Source organism: Asparagus officinalis, chromosome 5 (genome assembly GCF_001876935.1).
Source record: "Asparagus officinalis chromosome 5, Aspof.V1, whole genome shotgun sequence".
Classification (NCBI taxonomy): Eukaryota; Viridiplantae; Streptophyta; class Magnoliopsida; order Asparagales; family Asparagaceae; genus Asparagus; species Asparagus officinalis.
In genome coordinates this window covers 12154533-12173421 of record NC_033798.1, presented here as the reverse complement: position 1 = coordinate 12173421, position 18889 = coordinate 12154533, and the positions used below count along the sequence as shown (strand labels likewise).

Sequence of the window (18889 nt, the reverse complement as noted above, 5' to 3'; positions counted from 1 at the left end):
ACGAGAAAGAAAGATAGGACGACCTTTCAATTTTATTTTCTAATAAGCACATAAGATTCCAAACATGAGACAACTAAGTGCTATCCAGAAAAAGAAAGCAAACAAAACAAAACAAAAACACACAGACACATTGTGTGCACGGGCGCACGAGTGCACGACAGTTTATTGTAAAGTAGGAACTTTTCATGGCAGATTTAGACAAGGTTGTGATCATAAATTGTAATTGACAAAATATGCAGTCTGCTCCAGACCTAACGATAGATTCAAGTTTGTTTAACATCAAAGAGGATCTTAGATTTTATAAATCATGCATCTACTACCAGTATGGCAGTATCAGCCTTCCACTGCTAACTTCCTAATAAAGGTATGCATTACAAAAACCTGAAGTAACTATATGCTATGTGACCACCTACCATATCAAGATAAGATTAACCGAGTTACCATAACCATTTAACAGAAAACCCTCCAAATCATCTGTCCATTCAAGTAAAGAAACCTAGCCAAGGTAAAGAAACTTAAGGAAATAATAAATTTATAAAAAAAATCCTAATGGGAGTAAGTCACAGTGTAATATAAATGGCCAAAGAGACGAACTACTCCAGTTGCATAACATAAAAATTTGTATACCTCCGTAGCATTGAAAAGGCCACAAGCTTGATTGGTGATATCCAACAAAGATGCTTCCTAAAATATGAAAAGATCAATCAATCAATCAATCAGGTGAAACAAAGAAGATTATGTTTATCATAAAGCTGGAGATAGCAGAACTCCTATAGTTAAACGATTTCTTATACCTGTTTGCAGAGAAACCATAAAGAAGCAACATCCTGCTTAGTGAAACCTAGCTGAACGATTTCTTATACCTGTTTGCAGAGAAACCATAAAGAAGCAACATCCTGCTTAGTGAAACCTAGCTGGTAGCGTCTACCGACCTCAGCAGCAATGATACGCAGAATGGGTTCCTTAATCTTATCAACAGCTGGCTCCTGGTTTTCTTTATATCTCTGTGGCATGAAATAGATCATCTTAGTTCCTAACTGCACACAACCTATAAATATATGGTCAAAGGCTTGGAAACGTTTTGTGTCACAACCATAAGTGGCAATTCAATTAATAGAACTAAAGTTGAAAATTGACTGGCACATTCTGCATGTCTATGGCATGTTATTCAAGGACTCGTTTACTTTTCATGTAAAGCAGCCTCTTCGTAAACATAAACAGCAAGTGTTGACCCACTTATTTGATTTTTATCTGCACATACATGAAAAAGCCCAACAATTCTTTTTAAAAGTGAACGAACAAGAATAATATATATAAACAGCATATTTTCATCACTATAAAAATAATGTAGGTTATCATTTAACATAAACACCATGCCTTTATTACATTGAATCTACACATATGTACAAACTATGTCAGAATTACAGCATTTCTAGCACTTTTTATTGAGAGACATTAGTGATCTAGAAGACAGATAATCAAGTTTTAGTAGTTGGTTCTGACCATTACTCTTCCCAATTGTCCCACTAAGAAATTGTGTTAGCATCCACTTCATGTATTGTAATAATTGAAAGCACAAGTTGTCATATGCCCAGTAAGCTTCACGTTAGCTTCAAGATCTTCCTGTATTCCTGTGAATCTATTCAACTGATGTAGACAGAGAGGCATCAATAATCACATAAAGTAATATCCTTCCAATTATTTTGTCATTTGATTCATGTGTAATTAGAACATCTAGACCCTCCAACTCAAAGTGATAAGACAACTTTACTGAAAAAAAATAACTCTCCAGTTGAGTAAATAATGTAAGATATTACTGCAAAAACAAAAGCACATGTATGTAAAGCATTATTAACCAAATAATGATAGCGTTTGGAATAAATTAATCATTAGATAAAAAAAATTCCTTACTCTATAAGTCTGACAAGAATCATAGAACCGTAAGCACATATCACTTGCACGACTCTCACTTATCACAGAGAAGGCACGATGCCCGCCTGGTCCAAGGTTTCCTTTCCCAGCAAATAGTCCAATGCCAAATGCAACAGCACTAGCTGATGCTCGAGGAACCTGCATCACACAGCACAAAAAAAAAAGAACATTTGGATGTTATAACCACCACCAACAATGTACCATGGGAAAAGTAGAATGCTATGTGATTCTCTGATACTCCTAAAAAAATAAGATGCTTTGGTAAACTCTTAATATTTGGCGTAAATTGTATTTATCCTGCCTGAGATCTCCGCTAATACTCCTAAAAACTGAGATACTTTGGTGTGCTCTTAATATTTGGTGTAATTGTATTTATCCCGCCCTAGGTTTATCTTGATAACATATATTCTCCCCTGATAGTTATTTTTTGACACTATGCCTCCCTCTCCTCTACCCAAGGTTAGATGAGAACAAATATGTTAACAAAGTAACATGAAGAAGACAGACAAGTTGTATGATGGTTGTGACTCAGACATCTATATCCTAAATGCAATTTTGTGTCTGAAAATCTACTGGCAAGAGAGGTTCTGTATATTTGAACTTTGAATGAAAATGAAACCATATATGCCAACCTAAGTTGCATGGAAACGGGCACGGGTACTGGTACGGGTGCGGGTACGGGTAGGGGACACGGCAAAATTGCAAAATGTTGGGTACGGGGACACGACTACATATATATATATATATATTGAATTAATAATGTACATGAGATAATTTTTTTCCGCTTCATGTGTCATTAGAATTAAAATTTCGATCACATTTTTGAATTTATTTTATCATATTGATTATCGTGAATTGTAAACTACTTATTTTTTTACTAGACATCTAAACGGCCCATTAACTATATAGTTTTGAACTTGGGTATGGACTGAAACGATCCCGACCCGTATCCCATTAGTTTCAAAAGACGGATGTGAAGTGTAAGCACTACGTCCAGGAAGTCTTTGACAAGTGTTTTAAATTAACACATATATCGTATAATTGAGTACATGTTGTAATAAATGCATGCAAATATCAAGAAGTGTCCATGAAGTTTGGGTACGGGAAAGTGTCGGGTACGTGTCCGGTACGGATACGGCTTCAATAATGAAGTACCCGGGTAACATAGATGCCAACCTTTAAACCAGCAACTATGCAGTAACACTTCCAGATTCCAAGCCAAACAGATGTATGAGATAACTAATTGAAATTACAGATTGACGACTGAAATTTTCTGATCTAGGACTTGCCAAAATATTACTAGAAGAATTTGATGAGTAAGATAACCAACCTGTGTTGCCCTAATTGAGAAGACATCTGGGTGATACTCCTCATCAAACAATTCTGCAAACTTTTCCTTTATTCTTTTTCCTAGAAGATACAGCTCCTCTTCCCCTTTGTTAATTAGCTCTCCCCCTTTCTGTTTTCCTTCCCAAGGGGATCTCCATCCCCATAACCATGCTGGTGTATTCAAAGAGGAGCTGTTCTGGCCTGCCTCATCTTTTGCATCATTCAAAAGAACATCCAAACGAGCTGCCAACCTATCCAACTCTTTAATACGTTTTGTTGTAGGCGAACGGGTCCCATGTCTCGCCTATGAAAACACAGAACAATCAGAACCTTGACAGGTTGGTTAAGTCTGATGGCATTCAAAATCAGCATTATCATGTTCATGTTATTTTAGCACGCATATAACAGAATTATTATATGAAATGGCGGTAAGTTCTTCAGTTATAACTAGATAGATATGAGAATAAAATGAAGCCAAACTTGATAATCTATTTTATCAGCAATAGATTTTGTAAAAGAAAGAGGGAAAAATAACATACAGGGTACAAAAATAGCTCAAGGAAAGTAATGTGAGTAATGATCATTGAATAACTCATGTAACCATGTATATCACTTGATTACGAGTAGTGCCTGGAGATGCTTATAAGTAAAAGGTATTAAAATAAAGGTCCTGGTAACAGGTTTAGTAGTGGAAATACTTCTGAAATTCCTCACCATGAATAAACACTAACAAGGGAGCTCTTCACTTTCCGACACTTCTAGGATGAGATTAGTCGAAGGAAGACTTTACTGTGTTTGCCTGAAACTAAAAAACTTCGACTTAAAACAATGGTCAACATCTCATCAATTAGACATGGGTTCATTCTCATGATCCTTCATAAGAACTTTCTTATTCCATCTCAATGCTAACGTCTTTTTTTATTTAGTAATTAGAAGCATACACTGGGTGCATTACCTTAGTTGTTCCGTTAACATGATACAACTTCCTGAGGTGTATGTGATCTCTAATATATTTACTGCAAGAGAGAGTGCAAAAGAATTTTAGTCACTCCAAGGATGTGTGTGAGTGTGCACTATATAGACACATGAGTATGTTTATACATATTTCTGCATATATAAGCATAAGCAGAAATAAAGATCCACAGGTAAATCTACAAGAACAAGTAAATAAGGGTGAAGCATTTCCTGTCCTAAAAAATCTTACATCAATAAATGAGAATCATATAACCACGCTCTATAACTATACACACAACGCCTCATTGACTCAGCCTAATAAATCATGTTTGGCCAATCTTTTTCATGCTTTGACAACTGTTAAAGCAAACCAAACCTGCATGAAAAAAATTGTGGGAAATTAAAAGATATATTTACTAGTGCTAGTGGACTTGTGTATGCATAAAGTATATGTAGCAAAGCGAAATGGGTGTAGACGTGTGCAGGTGTGTAATGGTTCATTGTATTCGCATAAGGGAAGCAACATCTCACCGACAATAAAAACAAGTATGCGCAAACAAAATCGTAAGATGAAATATTAATAAGAAACTACCAGAAGATTTAGGATAAAAACAAGTATGCGCAAACAAAATCGTAAGATGAAATATTAATAAGAAACTACCAGAAGATTTAGGTGGATTGCGCTGCATCCATCAGGAATAACAGAAGGCACAAAAGAATCAGTATTAGAATCCTTTGCTACACCATATCTGCAGTGGAGTTGAATGTATAACACACCATTAGGAGGGGAAGAAAAAAAAAGGAGAGAAGAGTGATCTGATTCTATTTGTAGGAGTGTAACTCACTGGAAGGACAAGCAGCTAAGTGCACTTCACACTACACAAATGCATAAGTTGTTCAAATTTTTATTTATGGAGTAGATACCCATGAACAAGAAAGTATAACCTTTCCTCCTTTAATAAGGTAACTTAATAAAAAATAAATAAATAGTTCATACAGTAGGAGAAATTTCTGCCTGCTCAGAGGACCTTTGCCCATTGCCTTAAAAAAAATCCTTTAACTACTGACTATTGCACCATTCATCTCACAGCATACCATCCATCCGACGAAAAGAAAACACAAAAGGAAAAATATATTAAGAAAGAGCTTTTGGGTTCTACTAAGACATGATAACTACTTCATTTATGATGTTAAATTGCAAAAATTGGTGACGCAGGGAGAAGCTAGTTGTGAGCAATGCCATGGTCTCCTCAGAAGGCCATGGAAGTTGCTACTCGACTATTGAGTTTACCAGTCAATGCAAGGAGAAAAAGAATTTGATACTCCAAGAGTTCTATACTCCTCAGCTCCAAGTATGAATCAGCGTTAAATAGTTTCATTAGAGAAAACCCACATCTTACCCAAAGTCAATTTGGATGCTTGGTGAATAAAAGATAAGTTTCAATCACTCATTTTTGGATAGCTTAGGCAGAGTGGAGTTATCTAAAGGACCCTACCACAACAATTAAAACCTCCATAATTGTAGCAAGGGTTGAGGGAACATTCTAATTTGTACCCACAAGTTGATCGCCCTTTTCGGGCCAAAACCTGGCATATTTTGCATCGTGGTACCTTTTCTTTTCCATAAATATATATCTGAAGTTGTGGTGAAAAGTTGAGGGTTACAACTTAATATTCCAACAAAGCCCAAGCCCTCCTTATTCTGTGTCAATAACTTGATAACACTACATTTCAGCTCCAATGGTTGAACTGCCATTTCCGAACAAATTACACATGCTTCTGAATTTAGGGTAGAATTATCTCGTGACACCAAAATCATCCTTATTCTGACAAAAAAAATTTAATGACGCCAATCTACAATGCACTTAAATTCTATGTATATTTGCTCCTCCAGAAGATCAAAAGCTCGGTTTCAAGCAGGCAATTGTCGCTCACTAACCATCAAAACAACCTCGAAATACCCAATTAGGGCACGAGAAAAGATCAGCTCGTTATATAATTCGTCTCAAATCGGTAAAAATGCATACAATTGGTCATCGCGTCTGAAAAAATTGAAACCCTAACGAAAACCAACCGAAAGAGAGAGAGAGAGAGAGAGAGAGAACCTGGTGACGGTGGCGAGATGTTGGCGGACGTCGAATTTCTCATCGGCGGCAGATCGCGAGAGGATCAAAGATGTAAAGAGAGAAGCGAGAAGGAGAGAGATCCGCATTTCTTGAAACTACGAGGGAAAGAAAATTGGAACTGATGTTTTAATGGATGACGGGTTGTTTGAGCCCCCGCGTCTTTTGGAGTAACGTATTGTATGGTGTGAATATTAAAAAGAAATGCCAACTGCTAGCATTTTGCACGAGGAATATTTAGATAATATATTCCATAATCCCATATTAGCTCCTCGTATCTATGAAGTTACTCACAGTCCCCTTAAACATTGGGGTTATCACAATTTGGTCCCTCGTTGACCAAAATTTAATCGGCTTTGTTTAAGGGTTATTTGCAATTTACTTTAAAGTTTACACCTTTTTAAGTTTTGATAAAAAAGTTCTAAACTTTAAGGTATCAAAATGTCAAAAACTTTCGGGTATTAAAGTTATAATAGTGTAAATTTTAGAGTATCAAAGTGAAAATAACCCTTCTTTAAACAAGATGTGTTTTAAGTGAAAAATAATAACAAAGGGGTATTTTGGTCATTGAGAGACCAAATTGCAAGACCACTTAAGATTTGAGGGACTAATGAGCAATTGTTGAGAATTGAGGGACAAATATGGAATTATAAAAGATTTAAAGGGACTAATACTAAATAACTCTTTGCATAAAGTTATCAAGATTTTTGGGGTTATTTGCATTTAAATACGCTAAGGGGATGCATGAATGTGTAGAGGAAACTTGGCTATTTATAACACCAAATGAAAAGTGGTTATCCACATCATCAATTTTCATTTGAAAAGAAGAAAAGACGGACGGTAGTTGTTTTAACTTTAGAGCTGCTGTATTTTTTTGGATCTGCAATTAAGAAGGAAAAAGAGTAGAAGGGGAATTTGAATGTGAGAAAATCAATTATTTTATCAATACTTTGACATATTGTAGCTTTCTACCTAAAACGCTCTCTTTTCTATTTATATTGACACCTCATCCTTTTGTTTGACAACTAAGGCTCCGTTTGAAGACCATATTATTTTCCATGTTGTGTTTTTGTAAAAAAACACAATAGTGTTCTATTTTCCTTTAAAGTGTTTTCAAAACACAATACTGAGTGTTTTTTGGTCAACACTTGTTTGACCTATTATAATATTAGAATTAAATATATGATAGTAGCAAATATAATACAATATAATATTGAATAATGTATTATAATATTATATTATACTTTAATGTATTATATAACGTAATAATTATTACATACTATTTTAAACTAAAAATATATCTAGTTATTTTGGTATACTAATTTTTATTGGAATATATTATATAATATTTTAAAATAATATTATTTTAATATTAATATAATAGTATACTATTATAATAAAATATACTAATAATAATAATAATGATAATAATAACAACATTGTTATTATGTTGTTACTAGTATATTATTAATATTAATATTTTTTAAATATTTCAACATTATATAATATATTATAAAATAATATTATTTTAATATTAATATAATAGTATACTATTATTAATAAAATATACTAATAATAATAATAATGATAATAATAACAACATTGTTATTATGTTGTTACTAGTATATTATTAATATTAATATTTTTTAAATATTTCAACATTATATAATATATTATAGTTTCTAGTATGTTAGAGTTTATTAATAATTACTTTAATAGTATATTAATAAATTATTAATAAATAAATATTATTATATTATTAATATTATTATTATTACACTAACATATGTTAGCAATAAATTATTTTAGTATTAATAAATTACTTATATTATTATTATTACATTAACATTTGTTAGCAATAAATTATTTTACATTATAATATTATATTATTATTATATAATATATAATATTATTTATTATGTAATATATTATATTTTATATTATATTACATGTACTATATAATATATGCTATATAATATATTATTATAATATTATTATTCTATTTATTATTAAATATGTTACCATTATATAACATTTTATAGTTATTAATTTATTACCTATTATTTATTAAAAAATTAATAGTACTATGGTGATTATAATATTGTATAGTATATTATTATATAACTATTACATTACTATTTGTTATCAATAACCTTTTTATTATTCTTTATTAATTTATTTATGTTTTATTATTGTTTATTATTATATTAATTAAACTATATTAATATATAATAGATTTACAGGATATTAAATATTAATATTTAATATGGTATTATATTATTATATAAGATATTTTAGTTATTAATATATTTTATATTATTTAATAAATATTACTAATATATTAGATGAACTATAATATAGTATAATATAATATATAATGAGCATGTCGATAATGACTATATATTAATTATATATAATATGTTATGTTAGATATTATATTAACACCTCCTCGAACACAAAACTAAAACACCAAACTTAAAAACATCTAAAAAGTGTTTTAAAATAAGTGTTGTGCTTTTAGTTTGAGAATGATTTAGCTTAAAAACACCATGGTTTTTAAATGCATGGTGTTTTATTTTTGACAAAAACACCATAGAAATAAGAAAAACACTATGGTATCCAAATTCAAAACAGACTATCAATCCTATCAGAACTTACCACACCTGAGCAGCCCATTCTGACTACATATTTTCTAAAATCTTTTTTTTTTGTTGACAAGGGAACCCTGGTCAGCACCTCCACTTAAACTCCCTTTGGAGTCCGCCGCACCCCGGTTCGAATCCCCTAGTCCCCAACAAATCTTTAGTAGATATAAAAGTATAAAAAAAATCAAAAGTTAATTGTAACTCAAGCAATACTAAACCCAGGGTCAAAAGTGACTAGCAGTCCAATCAGAATTTACCATATACGAGCGGTTTGAAGGATAAATTCTAATTTTAAACATATGAAAAAAAGAGTACATTGACCATACCTAATAGGACGAAACACACAGATTGATCTTATATATAAGTAATTTTTAAACCATGAAATAACAATCTTTGTCTCCATGTCTCAACTCTAATAAGACAAATAAAAGAAAAAGAAAATAAATATGAGGCTTATTATCGCTTTTGCACCCTAAAGTTTACCCACATTTTCATACCTAAAGATTTCTTTAACAGTTTGAAATTCTAAAATTTCAACCTCATTTCACTTTGATAATCCAATCTAGGTGTGCTTAGATGTTCTGTTACACTTATATCACATACTTAGCAACTACGTAAAATGGATTCAAATATATCACACATTAATTATATAATTTTAACAAAAAATCTTACATGATCTAAATAGGATATCAAAGCAAAATGTGATTGAAACTGGGGTATCAAAGTGTTAAGAAAAATTTTTGGAGGTATCAAACTAAAAAATGATCGAAACTTTGATGTATCAAAGTGTTAAAAATATAATTTAGGGTTATAAAAAACGAAATAAACTTTGGGATGCCAAAAAGAAAATAAGCCAAAACGAAAAAAGAAAAGGTCTTTTTTTCTGGACGTACTTTCTCTCCCAACTGCATAAGACCTCTCCAACCACTCCTCCAAAAACTTCCAAAATCTCCAAAATTTGGAGAGTGAACCTTCTCCAAACACTTCTCACAAATTTGGAGATCTCCAAATTTGACCCTGCCAAAATTTAGAGGGTGGGGCGAGAAATTTGGAGGGTCTCTCCCATACACCTGATTCATGATTTTTTATTTACCAATTTTGCATTTTAACTATTTGATTTCTTAAAATTTACCACTTTGCCATCCTTCTTAGTAATTTAAATTAGATGTTTACTTTCAAAGTAAATATAGTTAAAAAATTATTAATCTAATATTTTGAATCATTAATATTTGGAAAGGGCTCGTTGAGATCTTTAAAATGAAACTAAGATTAATTTATTTTAGTATTAGTTATAAAATTATTAATTTTAAATTAAATAAATAAGTATCAGACATGAAATTTAAAATACGGGATCTATTTAACTCGCTCCATAAAAAATACAAGCATAAATTACAATATTTAAATTACATTCCTCGTTGCCGCTGTTCTGCCATAAATGTTCAATTAGTGCATAAAATGGAACGATAGTTATAACGATAATGGCCTGCCAGAATTTAATTGTCTCTTATCATATTTTATGTTTGAGTTATGTTTGGCGACTTATGGTATGTTATATTAGAGGTTAATATTTGCTTTCTTGTTCTATCGATGTATGCTTTCACTGTTATTCAGAATTTCTTCTTTTATGATATGTTGTATTGCCAGTATTAATATTGGGTTCATTAAAGCTCTCATCGACACCTTTATAATGTTATAAATTGTTTTCCCAAATAAATTATTAACAATGAAATTATAACGTTAAACTATATCCAACATTCTTTAATTATATATGGCTTCTTTGACAAAAATAAATAAAAAGAAAAACATTTAAGGGTGTGGGTTGGAGCAACCTCCAAATTTCACCCTCCAAATTGGATTTCCTAGAATATTCCAATTTGGAGGGCCAAATTTGGAGGGTATGGTTGGAGATGCTCTAACACCTACACCACAAATTTTCTCCTCGAGAATAGGACTCAATCCTATTTTCTATTAAGATAATCAAATTACATAATGAGACAACCGGATCTCTCATGTTGAGGGAAACCAGGCATGAATCTAAGCTTGATCAGCTCTCTTGGCTGAAACAAATCCTAATAAACTTTGATAGGTCAAGTGTGTAATATATATATAGAGAGAGAAATAGATATGTTTTGCGTACCAAATACAAAAGTTATGCTTGGTAGTGAGATGTCACATCCTCCTCCACTCATTCAAATACGGGATCACATTCACAATGGGTAGTGAGTGGATGGGGATTTGACAGCATCACTACAAGCATACTCATATTTCATATATATATATATATTATATATATATATATATTATATATATATTATATATATAATATATATATATATAAATATATATATATATATATTAATATATATATATATATATATTATATAAGAGAGAGAGAGAGAGAGAGAGAGAGATTAATGAGTATCCTTCTCATAGAGGGGATTTCCCTCCTTGTCGCATGTGCACAATCATCACCATCCTCATAAAGTAGGCACAAATCTCCACCAACTCACACTCTCTCTCCTACTTTATGAGGATGTGGAATTGTGCACATAGGCGTCAAGGAGGAAATCCCCTCCTATGACAAGGATACCCATTAATCTCAAATCTCCACCAACTCACACTCTCTCTCCTACTTTATGAGATGGTGGGAATTGTGCCACATAGCGTCGAAGGGAATCCCCCTATGACAAGGATACCCATTAATCTTATATATAATATATATATATATATATATATATATATATATATATATATATATTATATATATATTATAATATTATATATATTATATATATATAATAATATTATATATATATATATATATAGCACTAGATGGAATGCACGTGCACTGCATGTAGTCAAATATTATGATTATTTAATTTAAGTTTTTATATTTACTATAATATAATTGTAAAAAAACTTTAGAATTATCATAATATATTAATTTTTTTTAGATATTTCCATGTTTGGCTTTAACATTTTATCTTCCTGAGAAATAGTGATGTTTAAAGCTTTAAAATATTAATAATTTAAGATTAATTAGTAATTTGAATGTATAATTTCAAAATATTTATGATGTAAAGGACCAATACGAAAAAAACCTATTATTATTAATGAAAAAATAAATTCTTGAATTCGTCAAAGAAAAATAAGGAAAATTGTAGGTTTTATCTAGTCATTAAGGATTTTGATCAGTTATAAAAAATTTTACTTCCACCTGTTGTTTACTTCCACCTGTTGTTTATCCGGTGACCGAGTATTATAGATATTCAAAAACTATTTTCTAGAGTTCTCTAAGTTAGAATGTGCAAATTCAATCAAGAAAGAAAATATAAATTATGTGATCAATTCCAAAATCTGATGTTGTACTCTTCTTACATCTTTATTACTACTAATTGATTTGTCAAAACAATTACTTTATAGTTTCATAAAATTATAAAATATATCTAGGAATGATTTATACATATTATGCACCTATATTGATTGTATTTTAACAAAATAATTCATATCTATCCAATGTCAAACAACATCCAAAAAATTTTTCTTAAGGAGTTAGAAGAATACAATATCTGCAATAATACTCATATCCAAGCTATGAGTTTCATAACTTATAAGAAGGTGAGCATTATAAAATGATAACTTAATTTATTTTGTCAAATAATTTATTACAAACCATGAAAGACAAGGGGAATCAAAAGGATCATATACCCATCCTAAATAAATATTAAATTTCTCTTAGAGATTCTTATAACAAAAGATTTTTAGAGTTGATGTGTAGGATAAATTTAAGGACAAATAATCTAAACCAATTCATTGAGTGATAAACTTGCTATAAAATCCACTCTTATAAAATTGATCTCACATGTACTTTAAGTTGTGCTTTTGTTTAAGCTTTAATTTTAGAAAACCCCCCTCAACTATGGGGGGCATGTCAATCCCCACTTCCCCTTTTTTATGATAAATAGCTTGAGGTCATTGATGTACATGATAACAAGTTATTTGAGATGATATGAGGGTATGGGTGTAGAGTTTTGTGCGTTGGTTTTGCAAATAAACAAAACATACACAAAACTAGAATTTGCCAGATCAGTCGACCGATCAGTCGACTGACGAGCTCAGTCGACCGATCAGTCGACTAATACGCTAATTTTCAGTTTTTCCAGGTTTCAGGTCTGTTTTGATTGGTTCGGGTTTTGGGTCGGGTTTAGCTATTCATATATGATCTCCTCCACCCGAAAACATCCCCTCTCATCCTCAGATCTGAGAAACCCTAGCCCACTCTCTCCTCTCTCAAACCCTAGGTTTTGTTCTTGGTGATTTGGGGGAGAACTCGGAGGATTTTCGTCAAGATCTTCACATTGCAGCAAAGGGGAACCACTCTCTCTCAGATCCAGGAGTTTTTCAGCACCCCAGAGGCGAGTAACATCTCGCCCAACCTTGTCCTAGATTTCTAAACATTTTCAAATGATTTCTATGAGTTTTATGAGCCAAAAACGTAATTTTTATACAAAGGTATGATTTTTATAGCATATAATGTGAAGATATGTTATTTCAAAATGTTAAAAACTCATCAAAGTTTTGTGAATCAAAGATCTAGATCTGAAATGTTTTAATGAGAGATTAAACACGAGTTTTGTTTTCAAAATGTTTTAAAAACAAGAATGCACATGATTTGGGTTTTGTTTATGTATTTACACATGAAATTTTCGTTTCAGTTTAGTTCATACATGTTAATATCAATATCTATATGCTTGGGATTTATGGGAATGGTTTTAGATCAATTTAATGGTAATAATCAACCTGCACAGAGTTTCTGTAGCCAATCGGTCAACTGATCAGTCGACCGACGGGCTGAAATTTTTAGTTATCAATCGACTGATCAGTCGACTGACGGGCTGATTTTATTTTCTCAGTTCCTCAGTCGACCGATCAGTCGACTGGTGAGCTGAGGCTGTGCCGCATGAGCTTATAGGTCGACATATGAGTCGACTGATGGCATCAGTCGACACATAAGTCGACTGATGAGGTGATTTACAGATTCTTGATCTGTTTGAGTTGCTTTTCGAGGTCGCCTCGATGATCTAACACTAGTTTACAATGTTAGTGATTTATCTGTACATGTGAGTTGACTTTTGACACAAGTTTAGACATGTACACCAAGACGCGTGCGAGTTTAGAATATGTATATCTGTCCGCATATACTTTTCACAGTTACACAGTCCACGTGTTGGACTATAATCTGTTCGCGGGAAAAACGGTTGCTTTCTTCATTGATTCCATTGCACTCTTAGATAACAACTTTATGCGTTACAAAAGATCCGGTCTTTTTTTGATCCGGTTACAATAAAAATCAAAAAATAAAGAAAATTTAAAAAATTACAACTTTTTCTCCTTGTTGAACGAATCGCGAGCTCCTGTTATTCGGTCACTCGCTTTGGTGGGTTGTTTGCCTGCGCCGGGGTTATTTGCCGTAGACCACCGCGCAATCTAGATCCGGGCAGATCTACGCAGTATAACGGGTATTATTTCACCAAGGAAATAATAGCCGGAGGGATTATTTCACCAAGGAAACAATCGCTCGAATCTCGGGATCAAAGACCAAGCTTTGATCTGGAGTGTAGCAACGTAGATCTGAGATCTTGATCCCCCGAACTCCTGCCTTTTTGTGATGCGGGTGCTCGTCGAGAGTCAGATCCGAACGTCCAAGTCTTCAAGCCTTCAACAACTCCAAGATGAGGTCTCAATCCGCGAGTTCGGCTCTCCACAGTTCTTTCAAACTCCAAAATGACTCCGAACTGACCGCGCCATATATTAATAAGGCAACAACAGATCTGTGCTTTGGCACAAGTCTGGCGCGACACCTCAGGGTGGCGTCGGCTCAGCCGAGCCACCTGAGAGTGGCCAGGTGCCGAGCCACCGCCGCGCCCTCTTCGCCGCTGCACCTCCGCTGTGCATCGCCTCATTCGCTTGTTCTCGTCTTCTACTCCTCCGCTTCGTCCGAGCGATACGTCTATGCGGTTGAAGCCTGCGGCTGAGAAACTCTATTTGTGCACCTTGATTCCTACTGGAGTCTGCTAATCGGAAGGAACAGCTGAGTTACTGGCGATCCAAACTGATCCATCTGCCTCATCGCCACCGCTCCGCGGGCCCGCGCCCCCGATTCACTGCGGTTCGCTCGGCTGCTGCCTCCTGGAACCCCCGATCTAGCGCAGTCACACCATCCGGCCCCCCGCCCCTCTCTCCGGGCTACTGAGTTCGAACTCCTCTATATCTATGCGACTTGACTCGTTGACGCCTCCCTGAGCACGTTGGTTTGAACTCGCACTGCGACCGTGCATTTCATTCCGTCGCTTACACCCGGCGGCCATCGTCAGCTCTCCGTAGCTTGTTAATCCGCTTCGTTGCGCTCTTCAACTCTGGCCTTCGGTTGTGCGCCTTCGAGTTCGTCGCTTCGGATCTCAACACGTCGCCCCGACCCCCAGTGGTCTCATACTCAGTCCTTGGATTGACCCGTGCTTAACGGCACTAGCCTACCTAACCGCAATTCCATACTATGCCATAGACCTACACCTCCAAAGCTTTCCGCCAGTCTCGCTTCTTCTATACAAGCATCTGACTACTTTGGCATAGTCGACATCACTTACATCGGTGTAACGGCGGCTTCTTGGAACTGGCTTCTAATTCTCGATTCCTAATCATCCTCCAAGCTACTTCGTGCTCCTTGTCCACTGCTCTGCAGAGCGGTTCGCGCGTGCTCCCGCATTAATTCGTCTGACGTACTGTCCGGAAAATTTGAATCCATTGCCGTCACTTCCTTGATTATCTCGGCTTATAGCTCGGATTACTTGCCCATCTCCAACCATGGAACTCGACCTCGGTGACGGCTGATCTTCATTGTGACGATTGTCGTCGTTTAACACCCAGTCTTAGTAGCTCGTACAGTTTTGGAGCTACACAGTTACCAGTCTTTAACGATTGCGCAGCGTGCGGTCTAGGTTTACTAACTCTACCTCCTGGGAGCTTCATGTTAGCTTACTCCCTTCAACCTAACCCGCAAATAATCTCCAGAAACTTCCACACAAGAGACGGAATATTTGTATACGCCACCTCACGTATAATCTATTGGAGTATTCCTTTAGTTCGAATATCTGACGCTAGAACACTGTTGCCAAAAAGGCATATTCTGCGGGCTCACAAATCTTTCCCAACCTGTCCAAATGATAGCAGACACATCGACACGGGTAAAACTACGGAAGGACTGGAACGTAACGTTTTAATCTAAAGTCGTTCATGCTATAATTCAGCTCAATTTTGAATTCTGGTTAACTCTCTGCCTCAAACTGCTTCATTGGCCTCAATTCATGGTCATTCTTGGCCATTCGGCCCAATATCTGGTCAATTCTGGCCTCATTCTGGTCGTCCTGGTCCCTTCAGGTTCACCTCTGCGCTCACTTTGGCCGTTCCTGGCTCATTCTGATCCATCATGGCTGGTGCTGTCTCTCACTGCCTCCTGGCTTTAGCGATCTGTTCACCCAGGCTATAAACAGGGCTCTGTTTTATTTTTCTTCTTTCTTTTCTCGCCTCTTCCCTGTGCGCCACAGCCCCCCTCACCCTTCTCTTTGATATTCTCTTCGCTAGCATCCATCCAGTTCTCTTCACTTTGATATTTGTCTAAGATCTGCTTTCTTTGACTATGGATGAGAAATCTCCCAAAACATCCAAATAAGAAGCTTTCTCTAGGCCCCTCAGCGAATGCCTTCAGTTTCCCTTACAACGTCTCGCTTTATTGCTTATTGGGCTTTTTCTAATAAATCCTCCGAAATCATTGATCATCTCTGTTTAATCTAGTGCAGTCGGGTCCGTGCGCTCGCATATAAGAGGTTCAGGTGTGTGATTTGATGCCGAAGCCTCGCTTTTTAGGGTGAATTGGATCAAAAAAAATGGATTTTTCTTTCTATGCCGCTCTGATCCTTCAATTTCATCTTGCAGTCTCTATGTCACCGTATCGCGAGGGATCAACTCCTCTACCCGCCGCAACTCTGACTGCGCGCCTCTCTTACAGCCGCGTGCGCACTTTTCTCTGGCAATTAACAACTTAGTACCCATTATCTTTTCCTTGGAAATTTCCAATGGCTGGTCATCTTTTTTTTACTCCCGCTTGTTTCCCTTGGTGCGCAACCCGGGGAAACAGCTTGATTACTCCTTGCTGAGGATCGACATCCCAAACTGATCTTTGCTTGGCTCAAAACTTATTGTCAATAATAAAGAATACCTGACAAGGGGCGCTTTTGCGTTGCGTCTGCGCCTTACTAGCCAGCGCAGTAGCTATACCTCTAGTCCGATCTACCACTACCTTCATAGAAAGCGCGCAACGTGGCCACACCTCAACTCACCCTTTACTAAGGCAATGACTCATCCTAAGGCCCTTGATCTAGATGATTCAATTCCTTTTAATACTGGAATTTACACAACGTTTAATTTTGTTCTCTCAGATTGACTACCCTCTCTGGAGGTCTCATCCACCGAGTATACAGGCGTCGTGGCGAGATTAACTCGACTCAGACGACTGTTTCCCTATCCCAGTCACTCCTCAGTTCGTCTTTTGGACATATCGACTGAGGTCCACAGCGGTGAACGACAGGTGGCACCGGCTCAATTCGCAGTTGATTACCGACGTGCATCTCTTGTGAAGGATGCAGTTCTATCTCAGCCCTCTTCGAAAGTGATTTCTTATTTGGCGCTCTGTCGAAGACCCGATGCCGTGTTAATGAGGCGGAACTAGTGCTTTTAAAAACTGCAGTAGCTTCATACAGTTTGTCGAAGATTCTCGTCTCCGGGTTCATACCACTTAACCATGACGAGCCAGGCGCCAGGCCGTCGCACGTGAAGATTCGTGGCGCTGACGGAGAGCATGAAGCGCATATGCGCTAATCACGCTCAGGTCATTTCCATGGCTGAGCGAGAATCACATCACGTGACTTGCGCCGGAGATGGGCTGATGCACACCCACCGATAACAGTCTCTTGCACCGGCTTCTACCTTGAGGGAAATCGCCTCGCTGCCTAGGCACGGAGATACTCTGCACGCTCACACGGAGTTACGTGGTTGGGGCACGGCCCTGCCACCGCCCGGTCATCTCAGTTGTGGTGGGACCCCGGCTATGCCCCCCGCCTACCCTGTCTTCCGGCCCATCTCAGAGGAGTTGCACGATTCCGTCGGATCTTAATATGCAGCCGTTCCTTCCCCCGCATCGATGGCTTGCCTGTCCCGCAAGCATCTTCTGCGGCTTTGTTCGACTTTTATAATTCGAATTCGACACTTTTCTGCCCGCGCCGAGGGGACGTCGGCGTTTGGCCTTCCGAGAAGCAGCAGCTCGGCTACCATTCGCGCCTCGCTACCCCCTGAACCTACTTTTCCCCGTCCGGACTTAAGTCTGCGCCGTATCGCTCCGAGGTCCTACGAGACTCTCGGGCTCTCGTACTATCGTCGCTCTCCACGCTTTGCGAGTCTTGAGCCTCTTACAAGGGACTGAACGACATTGTCCGCTCCCGGAAGCATGTTTGCCAATTATTCTGTTCAGATCCTGAGAGTATTCTGGCGCAGGCGATCTTTGTGAGTTGCCCCAACCGTACTCCCTTCGCAGGGGCGTGGCGCCTTCTGATTAGAAGATTAACAGCATCATTCTTAATACCACTCAGCAGTTCGGGGTGTTCCTCGCAGGGCGCAAGTTCAACATCATTCTTCTGTGGCATGCAACCGCACAGATTCGACCATGACCCTTCTTGCGGTTCCCTCGCCCTGCTCCTCACCGCCGCGCGCCGGCTCTCGCTCCCTCTCTCACCCCCGCCCGCCCCCCCGTTTGATATCTAATCCAGGGCGGCTCAAGTTGCTACAAGAAAGTCTCAC

General features: G+C 36.4%; 2 protein-coding genes across 2 annotated transcripts in view; both read right to left on the bottom strand.

Annotated features, from left to right (window-relative positions):
• The window catches only part of LOC109842875 (multiple inositol polyphosphate phosphatase 1-like), a 76429-nt gene that overhangs the window by 1977 nt on the left and 55563 nt on the right, over positions 1-18889 (bottom strand). The window lies entirely within an intron of this gene.
• LOC109842764 (multiple inositol polyphosphate phosphatase 1-like) lies at positions 317-6493 on the bottom strand. Its single transcript, XM_020411644.1, has 8 exons — positions 6321-6493; positions 4877-4964; positions 3263-3565; positions 1912-2070; positions 864-1004; positions 628-684; positions 434-496; positions 317-355 (listed from the first exon to the last, which is right to left on the bottom strand). The coding sequence occupies exons 1-8, from the start codon at positions 6425-6427 to the stop codon at positions 317-319; spliced, it is 957 nt and encodes a 318-aa protein (XP_020267233.1). The 5' UTR covers positions 6428-6493.

Excerpts from the sequence above, each read along its gene's own strand:
- LOC109842764 (XM_020411644.1), bottom strand. The coding sequence starts at position 6,427 with ATGCGGATCTCTCTCCTTCTCGCTTCTCTCTTTACATCTTTGATCCTC. Across the intron at positions 685-863 it reads TATGGTTTCTCTGCAAACAG|GAAGCATCTTTGTTGGATAT; the intron begins GTATAAGAAATC and ends TTCATATTTTAG. Across the intron at positions 356-433 it reads TAAATGGTTATGGTAACTCG|GAAGTTAGCAGTGGAAGGCT; the intron begins GTTAATCTTATC and ends TACCTTTATTAG.